Source organism: Rhinolophus sinicus, linkage group LG01, assembly GCF_036562045.2.
Source record: "Rhinolophus sinicus isolate RSC01 linkage group LG01, ASM3656204v1, whole genome shotgun sequence".
Taxonomy (NCBI): Eukaryota; Metazoa; Chordata; class Mammalia; order Chiroptera; family Rhinolophidae; genus Rhinolophus; species Rhinolophus sinicus.
Genome location: NC_133751.1, coordinates 206,719,957 through 206,735,029, shown reverse-complemented (window position 1 = coordinate 206,735,029; position 15,073 = coordinate 206,719,957). Strand labels below are relative to the sequence as shown.

Sequence of the window (15,073 nt, the reverse complement as noted above, 5' to 3'; positions counted from 1 at the left end):
AGCCCACGGATTGCCCCGACATGCATTGGGGGGCTCTCTGTGATTTGCCCAAGGGGGCAGCGGGAACCCCATCACCGGTCAGAGCCTAGGGTAACAGATGGAAGAAAGTGGTCGCAGGAGCACTGCCTGTCAGAGCACTGCCTGTCGGAGCACTGCCTGTCGGAGCACCAGACAGTTCGCCTCATTTTACCCCTGAGCGAGGCTGGGAGGAATTAACCGGCCATTACTGATAGAGACAGTGAGGAAGTAGAATTTTCCAGGCTGTTACGCTACATCCAGAGTTGATATTTTATCAGATGTTTTGACTTAATTTTTAAAAGTCTTCACTTTGCATAATTTTCTCTTTTACTTGATCATGAATCAGACTGGAAAACAAACCCAAATGTTTAATTGTTCCTCGTAATATGAGGACATTTTAGTCACCTTGAATAATTCTACAAAGGAACATCATGGTTTTGGAGAGGCCAGGAGCCTGGAAGTCCGAGGCCAAGAAAGGAAGGGAGGAGGGTGAACGCCGAGCGCTGATCTGCAGCCAACAGCCCCACGTGTCCTGGGGCTGGGATGGAGTGGGTGTTCGTGCCATTTCTTTTGAAGCATTTCTAAGGCACCCTCTTCCTTAATGTTAAATCCGAACGCGTCTCTGCCCCATGTTTATAATTAGCAGTAGAAATGGAGGAAGAGCCTTGTCTGGCTGCCTTAGATTTAAGAGGGGAAAATGTGTTGTACATTTGCATGGTGGTAGCTGGCTTTTCCAACTACAGCAGAGATGGAACTTTCTGCCTCATGGTCATTATCTTGGACTCTAGGAATATGTCTTTAAATAAATTTCCAAATATGTGGGCAGTTAACCTGGAGGTTCTTCAAGTTGCCTTCATGGGGGGAAAGAAACTAACCCCGACGTGCTCCGCACGTCCTTGCTTGGGACCTCACGTGGGAGAAGGCTACTCGCCAGGGACGTCCACCCCCCTTTTTGTATTGCTCTCTTGTAACACGTGAGCTGTCGGGCAGGTATTATGTCACTTGATTTTACCAGGAAGAACTGCGGATCTCGAGCCAGACACTCAGTCAGCCGCTTACAAGGACACCAGTAAGTGGCAGTGAGGCTGAGGCAGCAAACACAGGGTCAGAAGAGTTAAAATTTTGCTTCCCCAGAAACAGCGCACAGAGCGTGGGTCAAATAGACTACTGCTTACAGATACATATGTGTAGCTGATATTTCTTATCTAGTGAGGTTTCATAGAATGGAAATGAGAGATTCAAGTTGTGAAATAAACAGTAAAAAAAATAATCTTCTGATGTATTTCTTTGAAGGGGTTTTCTTAGGCTTGTTCCAAATCATTTTTGCTTTTGAGGATTCCCCTCAAGCTCTTTCAAGCGGAAATAATACATCAAATCCCATGCTCCTCCTTCCCTGTTCGAAGGACCCAATAAATCTCCTCTTAACTTCCTCTCTGGGGATAAGAATGGGGAACTCCTTTCCCAAGATTCAGGCAAGAAAGGGAAGAAGAGCAAGGAAAAGAGAGAACGAGGTAGCTTGCAAGCTCAGGGCCCCTAGGGTTTACTGAAATGTAACTTCTCATTTCACAGCGGATGGCAGGGTTCTCTCACCATGGTCTTTTATTCCTGCGGCTCCCATTTTAAATGGGACCCTTAGGAGTTAACAGAAGTCCTAGGACTTCATAGGAGAGCCAGCCTGACTTTCAGAGGCAGTGCTTGGAGAAGACCAAAGAAATGACTTCAAAATAGGAGCTCTGGATGTATTTAAGCCTTTGTTTTAAAATTCTTTCCTTGTGTGCATGTGTGTGTCTCCTTCTTTAAAAAGATTTCCAGACATGGAAAATGAAAAAGCTTTTGAGTAGACTTAATGAAAAGTAAAGTCACAGAATTGCAAAATAGCTTGGGAAAGTCTTTGGACTATGACTAAATACAAGTTCAAGTCGAAGGGCCGTGTAAAGCAACCTTTATAATATGAACCGCTACTAAAAGGAAAAAGGCATCTCCAATCCTTTTTAGAAAGAGGCAGAGTAGAAAGAAGGAATTACCAATGCTAAATAGAAAGAGTAAAAATGTATTGAAGTTCTATTATTGAATCTGTTGCCTTTGGGACATTGAATCTATGACACAAAAGCAGCATGTCGCCCCACCCAACCCAAGGGTCTCAAGCAGCCAATTTTTTTTCATACTTGAAGGAACAGCACAGACAAATGGATTCTGTTGACATAGAATCTGTGGTTTGTCACCACCAAAGAAGTCTATTTTTTCCCCCAAAGACATGGGGAATTTCCTTGATCTGGGCCAAATCTGGCACAGCCTCTTAGGGTTTCTTGGGGTTCTTCCCGTGGGCTTTGGAAATGCAGACTTTTCATGAGGATGCTGGTTCTACTTTGTTTTACCTGTGTGCCCTCGGGCAAATCACTTTGCCTCACCTGGTTTAGGTTCCCAGCTATAAAATGGGGGGAAAATAGCCATTGAGTTATTGGGAGGAAGGCACAAAATCCCACCTATGAGATGGGCACCCAGTAAGTATTCCTTTTGCTCTCTTGTCTCTATTTCCTGGGGGCGGGGGAGGGTCATGAGCGGGCTGGCTGCCTTATTAAAATGGGCAAGCCAGGTGGTCACTTGGACAGATGAGGTTTGACATCACTTAATAAGCTGAATGAAACGATTCTCTAAGTTTATTGCCAGGAACTTCAGTTTTAAAAATTGGGACTCCATGACATGATAAGCAATAGAATACATTTAACTGCAAACAAAAGCATTAACAAATATTTAACATCTGGACTAGGAACGCTCAAGCCACATGGCTGGCTCCTAAGTATGACAGCAGGAAAAGTGTGTGGAGCCGAAGGCGGTTTTCCCACCTGGGAATTCAGCTCAACCAAATCATGTGAGTTCCTTAGTCATCAGTGGAGTCTGCATACCTCATTAGCTTACAAATATCTCTCCCGTTCTTCGTTTTCAGAGTTGGAAGGGCTTTTCCTCCTCCCCTCCTTCCCCTCTCCTCAGTATCTGTATAGATTTTGGAAAAGACAATTCCTGTGCACTGTATATTTATTTCATTACTTTGTGTCCCAATGGGAAGCACTTCATTTAGGGGGTTACTCTTTTAAAGATTAATATCTTGGAAATAAAAATATTTACATATGATTTTCAACTAATTTAAAATTCATTTTCCTGAAAAAATAGTTGAAGTAAGTAATGTCTCAGAGAGACTTGACAGATTTCAGCCTAATACAATTTAGACTTTATTAAGCGCTGTGAAAGATGAGAGCATTATCGTGGAGTACTGCCTAACGTCCTGCATATTTAAAACAATTGAACTGGACCCCCCCGGAAGACTTCCATTAAATCTTTTCATTGAAGCAGTGGTAGTTGAACTTCAGTGGGGAGTTAGAACAGATGCTTTTCGAGTCACATTCAGACATGGATCCTATCCCCAGGAAACCCCACGTACACAATTTGCACACATTTGTGAAAAGTTGTCAGATCCTTTAAAACCATGGATTCCATATTAAAAATGTTCTTGCCCAATTATAACGTTACAGGTTGTTTTGGAAAGGATAGGTTATATTTCTGGAAAGGACCCAATAAAATTTAAATAATGTGGACAGGTAATTTCCCCATAAAATGGCTTCTAGTAGAATGATTATCACTAATAAAAATTCCAATGTTTACTTTTAATAGAAATAACTAAGACTAGCATGTGTACGATTTAGTTTTACCTTGTTCTAAAGTGTATACCCGCAATTAGTTGAGAACACACACACAAATCACAGACACTGCAATTGCTTTTATTTTTTATAAAGAAAAATGTAGGAATAGGTCTAACAGGGTGTGGGGAAGGAAGGTATGGGTGGATGGAAAGGTCTGGAAGATTCTCATTGTAGAGCGTGGGCTTGAGGGATTTCTAGAGAATGAATGGGGCAGTGCTGGGGCTGTGGCATGGCAGGTCATCCTCAACGGAGAAAGCACACCAGCCAGCCAAGCAGTGGGTTTCACTGTATTGTTTCCTTCCGCTGCACAGAAGTTTTTAAGTTTGATGCAGTCCCATTTGTCTATTCTTGCTTTTGTTGCCCGTGCTCTTCTTTCTCAAAATTTTGTCTTCAAAAATTTCTACAAAAACATGCCATTGGGATTTTGATAGGGATTGCATTGAATCTGTAGATTACTTTGGGTAGTGTGGACATTTAACCAATATTAAGTCTCCCAATTCATGTACACAGGATTTCTTTCCATTTATTTGTGTCTTTTAGTTTCTTTCAGTTTAGTAGTTTTCAGTGTACAAGTCACCTCCTTGGTTAAGTTTATTCCTAAGTATTTTGTTGTTTTTTTAATGCTATTGTAAATGAGACTGTTTTCTTGATTTTCTTTTCAGATTGTTCAGTTAGTATAGAATTGCAACTGATTTTTGTATGTTGATTTTATACCCCGAAACTTTGCTAAATTTGTTTATTAGTTCTAACAGTTATTCTCTCTCTCTCTCTCTCTCTCTCTCTCTCTTGTTCTCTCTCTTTCATCTTTAGAGTTTTCTACATATAAGATCATGTCGTCTTTAAACAGAGACAATTTTAACTTCTCCCTTCCTCATTTGGATGCCATTTACATTTCTTGCATAATTCAATACTGTGTTGAATAGATGTGGTGAGAGAGGGCATACTTGCTTTATTCCTGATCTTAGAAGGAAAGCTTTCATTTTTTTCACCATTGAGTATGATGTTAGCTGTGGGCTTTCCATATAAGGCTTTTATTATGTTAAGGTAATTTCCTTCTATTGCTAGTTTGTTAAGTGTTTTTATCATGAAAGGGTGTTGAATTTTGCAATGTGCTATTTCTGCATCAGTTGAGAAGATCTTTTTTTTTTTCCTTCGTTCTATTATTGTGATATATTACATTGATTGAATTTTGTATGTTGAACCATCATTGCTTTCCAGGAATGACTGCTGCTTGGTCATGTATAATCCTTTCTATGTGTTGTTGAATTTGATTTGCTAGTGTTTTGTGGAGAATTTTTGCATCAATATTCATCAGGGATATTGGTCTTTAGCTTACATTTCTTGTAGTATCTTGTTTTGATTTTGGTATTGGGGTAATGCTGGCCTTATAGATTGATTTTTGAAGTGTTCTCTCCTCTTCAGTTCTTTGGAAAAGTTTGAGAAGGGTTGGTGCTAATTCTTTTTTAAATGTTTGCAAAATTCTCCAGTGGAGCCATCTGGTCCTAGACTTTTCTTTGTTAGGAGATTTTTGATTATTGAAATAATCTCCTAACTAGTTCTGGGTTTATTCAGATTTTTTATTTCTGTATGATTCAGTCTTGATAGGTTATATGTTTCTAGAAATTTATCCACTTTTTCTAGGTTATCCAATTTGTTGGTACATTTCTGTCCTCACTTCTTCTGGGTTTCATGGAGTCTTGCAAGTGTCTCAGCTTCTCAGCAGTAATGATATTTCACAAGCCATTTTGCATTCCTGATTTGCTCTTGTCTCCCCTTGCCTCTCTCAGGGAAGAGTCAAGCCATTCCTAACACAGGGGATATAAAAGCAATTTAGAAGCATTTGGACTTTTAGGATTATAAAATGAAAAAAACTACATTTGAAGATCTGACATATACTTGAAAATCAAGAGAGGTGTTTTTGATTTTCATTCACACTGAAGCCGAATGCCTTTTTGTGTTGTAATTCACAAGACCTTCTTTTTAACCTTCAAACCCTAACAATGAAATATAAATTTTGATGGTAACCCAATCTCTCTAGATTAAATATTTAAGTTTCTTAAATCAAGTGGGATTTGCCACTTAACTGTAGTCTGTACCATATAATTTCCAATATCAAACAGTACTTTCTGAAACTAAGTACAAGAAAAAATAACCAATAATATGAACTAGCACCCTGGCAGTTCATGCTGAGGATGAGATTGGTCCTGCCCCTCCGCAGAGCTTCTTTGGAGATCCTTTGGTCATCTACACATTCCATCCTCTCACTTGGTCACTAGGAGGCGGCGAGCTCTTCCATCAAGGGACATGGATCCTCTCTTGCAGTTAATGGAGTCCCAGGGAGCAGACATCTGCAAACCCCTGACCTGGGTCAGGAGATCTGGGCAGGTGGGGATGCCTCTAGCTTAGTGCTTTAGAGCAGCAAGGACTTAGCGAGACCAGACCTGGGGATGAGTACCCCCTGCTCCTAATGTGTGCCCCTTGTTTCATTGGATGTGGACCGCTATTATTGAAGAAAGATTTTATGAAACATGTTAAGGAAGTTCTGGGTTAAATAAGGTGGAACAGGTTTCTTTCCTTCTCAGAGCTGTTAACAACAAAAGATACTCTTTTGTTGTTAGTGTATATTGTAACTATTCCAGAAGGTGGCTGGCTATTTAGTGCTTCCCAAACTCTGTTGCTCATGGAACCCCTCCTTTTTTTTCTAGAACATTTCATAGAATGAACGTTCCATGAAATACACTTTGTGAAATGCTGGCAAAACTTACCTTGGAAGAGAGTGGTAGTTAGAATTCACCTACTATCCAGTCTGTGTCAGGCATTTAGCAAGCAGCTGTTACACAGTCCCAAGGAAGCTGGCAAGAGAGGTGTTATTAGTATTTCTCCCACGTTGTAGAAGAGGAAACTGGGGCTTAGGGCAGTCCAATGACCTGCCCAAGGTGGGATGTGGTGGAACTAAGATCCAGGTTTATCCGACTCCAAGTACCTTGATAGTCACCCAGGCACTGTCACTGTCTCCTCATTTGATTTCTAAAAAGCTCCAAATTCAAGCTGTTGAACTTGATTGACAAGTTGTTGTAGAGTATAATAAATGCTTTTCTTCTTATTGACCTTGAGAGTGGTGGGTGCCATTTGAATATCAAGGTGTCCCTTAATAGTTGTGTGACTTGGGCCAGTTACTCTCTGAGCCCCAATTCCTTCTTTACAGGCATGAGGATGAACATCTACCTAGAAAGAAAGAGTGAAAATAAATGAGATAAATGGTGAAAAGCAGTGCTTGGCACATAGTAGGTGCTTAGTAACTTTTGATAACATGACGTCAAAAACAGTAGTTTGATAACGTCATATCCTATTCATGTTGCCAGCGCCCTTTCTCTCCAATGTTGTTACCCGAGCCCCTGACCAGAAAAACTCTCCTGGTCTGAGTAAGAGTAAGGACAGTCTTGATATACATGCACAGCTGCACCCAGGATCAGCTCCATCATTTGTGGGCCCAGTGCGAAGTGAACATGAGGGGCCCTTGTCCAAAAGTTATTAGGAATTTCAAGACAGCATTAAATCACGCATGGGGTCTTATGGGATTGCAAGGGTTACATAGCCATGACCCAAGAAAAAGTTGGGGGCAATCAGAGCCTTGGACCAAGGGGAAGAGAAAAGAGGTGCTGTCCTGGCAAGGGGACATAAGCCTGGACAGAGAAGACCTGGCCAGCTCTCTGGAGGGTTGTAAGGAAAAGCCCAGGCTTTCAAGCTGATGTCATTGGATTGGGGCTTGGAAGGTGAAGGGGGGACCTCAAGGTTTGGCGTGGGAAGTGGGTGTTGTTTGCTTGCAGGGAAAAGGTTCGGTGACACTGGCCACTGAGGCCATCTGACCATGAGCTCAGCTGGCCAGAAGTCATGTTTGCAGCCACCAGCTGGTGGGTGGGTATGGGAACCATGCAATGCAGCAGTCAGTCCGCAGGTCGGGTTTCACAGTGTTGCTAATTCGATAGCTCTGAGCTTGTTCCATTCTGAGACTGGAGGTGGACACAAGGTGGTTTTTGTTGGGGGAAAAGTGCTAAATGCGAATGGGGAGTAAGAGGACCATTCAAAATGGTCCCAGCTGCTGTGGTTGTGTTTGCACGTGCTGTGATTTGGGCAAAGTCCGTTCTCCATGAACTGAGGCTTTCCTGTGGGATCCCTTTACACGTGATTTACAAAGTTAAGCTGGGTGTCACACACCTGCCGCTTTTGTGCCCGAACCTGCCTTTACTCCTGCTTGTTTCTGTTTTGCCGTTTGTTTAGTGATACGCCGTTGCTGCCTGCCCCAATTTGAGAGGAAAAAGGTTTCATTGCACAGTTTTTGGCTATGGTCAAAATAATACAATCGTGAGATTCAAAGATTCTCATTTATGTGTTCAGTCAAAGCTATTTTTCATAAACGGGATAAATCCTTAATGCACTCGTTAGCAATCTGAGAGTCAAACACTGGTCATTGTCCTCTGTTCTGTTTTCTCCTTTAGGTTCACATTTGGTGCTCAGACAAATTCAAAATGAGGAAACACCGACATTTGCCCTTAGTGGCCATCTTTGGCCTCTTTCTCTCAGGCTTTTCGTTAACTCGTGCCCAGCAACAAGCAGGTAAGATCCAGAAATGTCTCTGAACGTTATTAAAATAAATCATGTTTTCTGATTTGAGGTCATGAGGTCATGAGCTGATGTAGAGCTTAGAGAAGCTTTTAGGGGGTAGCTAAGCTGTTCATTATGGAATGTTCGTCTAATTTACAGACGTTCTCAGATACTCTTTATCCAGTGGGGATGGCTTAGTTTTACGAGAACTTGGGTTTGATATTTTGGAGTTGGTTTGCAAGTCGTTTGTTTTTACATTGGGTGTGAACAGAAAGTTTGTGTCACAAAGACTTTACCATCTGGACAGCTTTTCCACATTTCTGGCCCTGGCTGGTCTCTGAGCCCATCAAACCGGGGAAGACAACTATTGAGAGTAAACATGATTTTTTCTTGAAACCAAGTGCAAAGAGCACCCTCTCTCTATAATTCTGGACACAGAAACATTTCCCATCAAGAGTCATCCGATCTTTTCAAAACCAGTTTCCCGAAACTGTTTTAAAAAAATCAATCCTAGATAACCTTGTTAAGAATTGGTTTGCAGAGTTTTAGAAAACTGAGAAATGCTTCCCGCATTATGAGCTCAAAAGGATTGATTGGGGTCTTCCTCTCCGGTGCTGGATGAGCTGGGCCTCTGCTAGGGATCCTCCCGTCAGACCTGCTAATTCTTAGATGGTGGGGAGGCGAGTGCCACCTCAATGGAAGGGGCGCATTGGTTGGGGCACGGGGTCAGCCCGAGGTAAGTAGAGCCCAGGAGCCAGCCGGGCCCATCCCAACCGCCCGGCACCCTAAGTCTCCTGCTCCCACTTCTGAGGGAGAACGGGATTCATCTTTGAAAGACATAACCTAAGCGCAACAGTGAGGAAGGCTTTTCTGGCCCTGAAAAGTGTGTAGGAACTCATTACGGGACCTTTCTTTATGCTGAAAAGTCTGAGAAAAATGAGACTTGCCGTTCTCTACAGTTAGACAAGTCTTCTTCACTGAAGGAAGACTTATTTATTGCATTTATTTTTCTTGACATTCCCCAAAGCATTGGAGGTTAGGTAATGTAAAAAGTAGTAGTTTTCACTATTGATTCTCTTCAAGGCCCAGTTTCAGGCCCCAAACTGAAGAATGAGTTTATGCAATGATGGTTGGTCACCTGTGATAGGCTGTCCTTCCGGTCTGAGCAGGTGGGTTTTGGGGCTCACAGTGCCACAAAGAATCATGCTTAAGTTAACAGACAGCCCGAGAGCATTGCTTCCTGTTCTGGGGCGCGCCCAGGGGTGGTGTGTGCTCACTCATTGCATACAGAGCGTGGGCCAGGACTGGGTGCCAGCGGCTGTTGAATCCATATGTCCAGGTCCCTGCTTCTCAGGTAAGTCAGCCTACCTGCCTGTATTGCAAGTGAGGTGTGAATTATTTAGTAACAGCATAGCACAAACTGAATTAGTTTAGGAAGGCTTTGCTTGAACAGGAGAAAAATCTAAACCAATGTCTTTTTTTAAAGATGTCAAAAATGGTGCCGCTGCCGATATAATATTTCTAGTGGATTCCTCTTGGAGCATTGGGAAGGAACATTTCCAACTTGTTCGAGAGTTTCTATATGATGTTATAGAATCTTTAGCTGTGGGAGAAAATGATTTCCGTTTTGCTCTGGTCCAGTTCAACAGCAACCCACATACCGAGTTCCTGTTAAATACGTATCGTACTAAACAAGAAGTCCTCTCCCATATTTCCAACATGTCTTATATTGGGGAAAGCAATCAGACTGGAAAAGGATTAGAATACGTAATGCAAAACCACCTCACTAAGGCTGCTGGAAGCCGGGCCAGTGACGGAGTCCCTCAGGTTATTGTAGTGTTAACTGATGGACACTCGGACGACGGCCTTGCTCTGCCCTCAGCGGAACTTAAGTCTGCTGATGTTAACGTCTTTGCAATTGGAGTTGAGGATGCAGATGAAGGAGCGTTAAAAGAAATAGCAAGTGAACCGTTCGATATGCATGTTTTCAACCTAGAGAATGTTACCTCACTTCCTGACATAGTAGGAAACTTAGTGTCCTATGTGCACTCATCCGTGGCTCTAGAAAGGGCTGGAGAGACAGAGACCCTTAAAGACATCACAGGTAATGGCAACGCTGTCACGCTGCTGCCCGCCTTGCTGTTCTTTGGAGATAAGCTTGGCAACTGCTGGCATTAAAGCAACATTATGGCTAAAGGATGGTGGGTGGATTAGGGAAGAGATGACCGTTCACAGGTTTAAAAACAAAGGTTTGGATACTCTCTGTAGTCTCCTTCTAAAATAGAGCATTCACCTACACCCAAGAGGATGGTTTTTGAAACAAATTTTAACTCGAAAAACCACACCTGGCAGACATTATGATCCATAGAAAAGAAAGCCTCAGTGAGGCGAAACAGGCTTCTAACAGAAACCCCTCCATTTGTCATGGGAACACAAGGCCTGTGTCCTTTAAAGAAAGCTCCACGTCTGAAAGGGCACGCGTGGAGGGAGAAAGCAGCATCCACTCTGTGTCTAGTGGAGTAACGTAGAGAGCTCTTCTCTTCTGTTCTGTGGAATTTATTTCAGAGAATTGATGGAATTAGACTCGTAAGAAACCTTAGATACGATCCAGTCCAGATCGATTTAGGAGAAGTTGAGTCCTGGAGGGTAAGTGACATGGAGTTAGAAAGAGCCAGAGCTGGAGGCCCTTACGTGTGGGTTCTGGGTCTGGTCTTCCCTCATCTCTATGCTGCAACCATGGCTGTGCCCACAGACACTCTTCTGTTCGAATGGCCTTTGTCACTGCCACTCTGCGAGAACTGACAGTGCACGGACATGGCGCTGATGTGTTATTGCACAGCGGTAAGTGCAGAAGTGATTGACTGGCAAGTCATTTAAACAGTCAAACCCATTAGCTCTCTCTCTCTCTCTAGTGCTGAGTGCCTAAAAGACTGACAAGGAAAGACTTTGGCAAGTAAAATGCCAAATATTCTGTGCCGCAGCACTTTTGACTGATGCCAGGACTAGGCTCACTCATCGTGGCCGGGCAGGTTCGAAGGACTGACTTTGTCTGGAAACTAGTCCATGTAGCCGGTTGACAATTGATAACAGAGAATTCTAGGAGAGTGGGTAGGGGGTTAAGGTGGAAGCAAAGGGCCTCACGGGCGAGGCGAGCTCCGGAAAAGAGAAAGGCACATCCTCTGAGATGGAGGGAAGGAAAGAGAAAGGGGCTGTGTTTTTAGGATTTTGAGGTGGATGGGGGAAGCTGAGCGAGTTCCAGTTGAGTTGGCGTCAATCATCTCAGTAAGAGAAGATGACGGAGAGAGAGAGGGGCAGTGGCGCTTGGGAGCTTGGAGGCTGTGATGGGGGGGGGGCACAAAATGTCCAGGACGCCACCGCTGAGTCTCAGAGATGGCCGGTTGTCAGCAGAGATCCTGGGTCTTCCGGTTAGTGGGCCACCCTGACTTTCTGCTGAGGTCTCAGGCCCTCTTAGAAGAAAAGGAGTTCCCAGGTTTAGAGTTTGCAAAAAGAGAATGATAGACAGGCAAGATCTTGGCAAGGAAATCCAGAGTGGTAGCAAGTAGATTCCTGACCTAGCCGACCCTGGGGTCCTGGCTGGGCCGGGAAGCGGATGAAAGCCGGAATGGGCTGGGAGATGTCGGAAAGCCAGGTGACGAGAGGCCAGACTGAGGGGACAGCCCCAGAGGCAGCTGCGGGCTCAACACGGGGACACTGCCAGCATGCGTGGGGGGCAGATGGTGGGGGTGGAAGAGTTTCAAGTGAACGCACAATGGCCCTCACGGGCTTAGGGTGCAGTCATCGGAGGACCACAGGCATGAGGAAGCAGGAGACCCGAGAGGCTGGTGCTCAGGGACCTCATCAGTCTAGACATAAAGTCACCACAGGGTGTGCAGTGTGGACGCAGGCTGAGCCGGCGTAACTGAAATCATTTAGGAAGCCTGGAAAATCCCTCCAGGGTACTTAGCTGCAACAAGGATGCGGATAACTCTGTGAATGAAAAAGAAGGGAGTGACTGGGCAAATGGGCCTAAGGAGGCATGCAGTGGATGGAGCAGGAAGATCTCTGGGGCAAGACTTATGGACTGCTTTTGTCCCGGGCTTTTTAAAGTGGTTCCCGCCAAGAGGGTCGCAGAGACAGCGGGGTGGAGGCGAGGTGACAGGTTGCAAAGTCGGTCTCTGGTTAATTCAAGACATTGGATGGAGCAGGAAGAAGGAAGGGCTGAAGATTTGAGGCATAAAATCAACCAATCGAAAGGCCGTATGGGCGGGGCCTAGGGAGGCCAGAGGGGCAGAGGAGTGTAGAGAAAGGCAGAGCTTTGGGGATGGGGATCAGGGTAAGGGAGGAATTGTAGGGAAACAGTCCTAGACATCAGGCCTTCATCACAGAGATTCCGAAAACAAGGGATGAGTGAGCTGACCAGACGTCAGGAGCAAGGAAGCCGCTGTTTCGGGCAGGCAGAGAGCTTAGTTAAGAGAAGGGTTTCAGAACTGACCAACCTCAAGGTGTTTCATTTGGTTGTTCATAAAATGGTTTCCCCGATGGTTACGCACGGTTTCAGCTTTGACGGGGTGGGAGAGCGAATGCCCCCACCAGTGGGTCTGCTTCCAATAGGGAGGGGTGAGTGACAGTCTGGGTCATTTATATTTAACACTAAAACGTGTCCCCTCCTTCAAATTACATGCTTCACCTCTGTATGATGGCACCAGTGTTGATCCTGCCAGATTTCAGGAAACACAGGTGGGACCCTCGAGAGCCCCAACCCAAACACTCCAGGTTACAAGGAAATGACAAGGGGGTATCTATGAGGACCCATTCCATTTGCTACGATAGTCTCAGGATCAGTAATTCACTGATCACTCTATTTCTGAATACATTGATAGGAACTACTCCATGTCAAAAGCAGTGAGGGGGGGATCCGTAGAGAAATGGGACGTCTTTTCTTATTGACGGGCTGCCCAACTCAGGACAAAGCGTGGATGGGTCTGCCATTGTGTCAGTGAGCAGACTCTTAGATTGCCATACGAATTCTGATTGAGCCTCTCAACACAATATGTTTCCATACAGATGATAAAACCTTTGTTTTTACACCAGGAAAGCATCTCTGTCTTCTAGTGTCCAAGCCACTAGCGGCACCAGGGCGGACCATTAACCCATTTATGTCGTCTTTTCTAATTAACTTCACTCCGCAATTCCTCCAGTATCATGTCCCATTGCATGTTCCACAGACAAAATAAAATCACATTAATAACTCTCTGCTTCTCGTCCTGGGGAAAGGGAGTCAGGAAGGCATTACAGAGACTGCTAACGAGTCAGGGCACCTCGTTCCCATCACCTGCCCACCAGGTACCTTCCCCCGTAAATACATTTATGTATGCAATGTTCATGATTGCCACTGCTCTAAATAAATGCTGCAATCAGTCTCCAAAAATCCTGGTTTTTAAAGTCCCTTTTATAAATGGATATTAGACACAAAAGCTTTGACCTAAAATGGAAACTGAAGATGTGCTATAACCAGTGAGGATTCCAGGAGGGGTTTTCTTCTCTCTGCAAAACATGAAGGTTTCAAGAATGCATGAAACCCATCAATAATTTTGTACTTGCATAAGAAATACAAATGTGATCTTCTTAATTTATGTTTAAAAAAAAAAAATGCCCCATGAGCTAAGGACCAGTTCACGGTGTTCATTTTCCATAGACCAGATCACACTTAGAGTTCTTATTGGTGATTGGTGTGCCCTGCTGTACACAGCAGCCTGTGGCTCTTGCATCTTCTTGAGGCTTCGGCTCTCTTGGATAACACAGCATGCCCTTGTGTGTCCCATCATTGTGTGCCTAAGAGGACAAGGTTGTTTTTTTCAGTGATGACGAATTATCCAACATTTTTCTATGACCTGCAGCTCTTCAGCCTTTTAGAAGGGAAGCGTTCAAGGGTTTTCCCTCAGGGTTCATTTGTCTTATTTAGACTCTTGTAAATTGCAATCAAGAAGTATGTAATTAAAAGGGAACGTGTCATCCGGTGATATTTTCTATTATGGACCCTGGGATCATCGTTAATCTTTCTATGAGTTGTCTGGCTCTGTAGAGTGTGTGGCAAATCTTCCTTTATCCCTCGGGGTCATTGGTGTAGGCCTGGGCCATGTTGAGGGATTCTGTGGTGTGATTTGCAGAGCCCTTAGTCACGTGAAGACGTGAGCATTTATATGGCCTGCTACATAGCTCACACTGCGGGTACCACACCCGCCCACACATCCCTCAGGAATCTAATGTTTTGGCTAAAGAGTGGCAAATGCTTTGGAATTCTTAGCAAAGGCCCAGCCTTATTTAATTCTTTTCTGTGACAATTATTAAAAACACAAGGTCTTAATTACTCTAGTGGAAAATTATCCTCACTAGACCTTATATTTCCAAGTTAATATCTTTTCCTGTGCCAGGATGCCAGGGATATATGTAAAGAAAGAAAGAGCAGTTCTGATTCTAGCAATTTCTGGCTCAGCTTACACAATGAGAGGGATTGTAGGGTGAGAACATAATTTCACTGTAGCAAAATTCTTCAACTGTTTGAGACAAAATTTGTATCCTGTTTCCATAGTGAACATCAAAGCAATTTTGCTGGCACAAAGAAAAAATAATTTTAAATATAAAATGTTCACTGTCATGAAGAAACTCAGAATGAATAGCCTTACGTATAATAATTATACCCCAAATATAGCTTCCCCAAATCTCAGAATATAAATATTGTATATGATCCCATTAAATCT

General features: G+C 43.7%; 1 protein-coding gene across 5 annotated transcripts in view; it reads left to right on the top strand.

Annotated features, from left to right (window-relative positions):
- Positions 1 to 15,073, top strand: part of COL6A3 (collagen type VI alpha 3 chain) — an 80,055-nt gene that overhangs the window by 5,183 nt on the left and 59,799 nt on the right. For 3 of the 5 annotated variants that reach the window (XM_074315604.1, XM_074315608.1, XM_074315610.1), the window contains exon 2: positions 8,210 to 8,327. In XM_074315604.1, the coding sequence (XP_074171705.1) occupies positions 8,240 to 8,327 (88 nt within the window). In that variant the 5' untranslated portion in view covers positions 8,210 to 8,239. Of the gene's footprint in view, positions 1 to 8,209; positions 8,328 to 9,801; positions 10,420 to 15,073 lie in introns of all 5 variants that reach the window. The other 2 variants (XM_019740939.2, XM_074315601.1) reach the window with 1 other exon arrangement.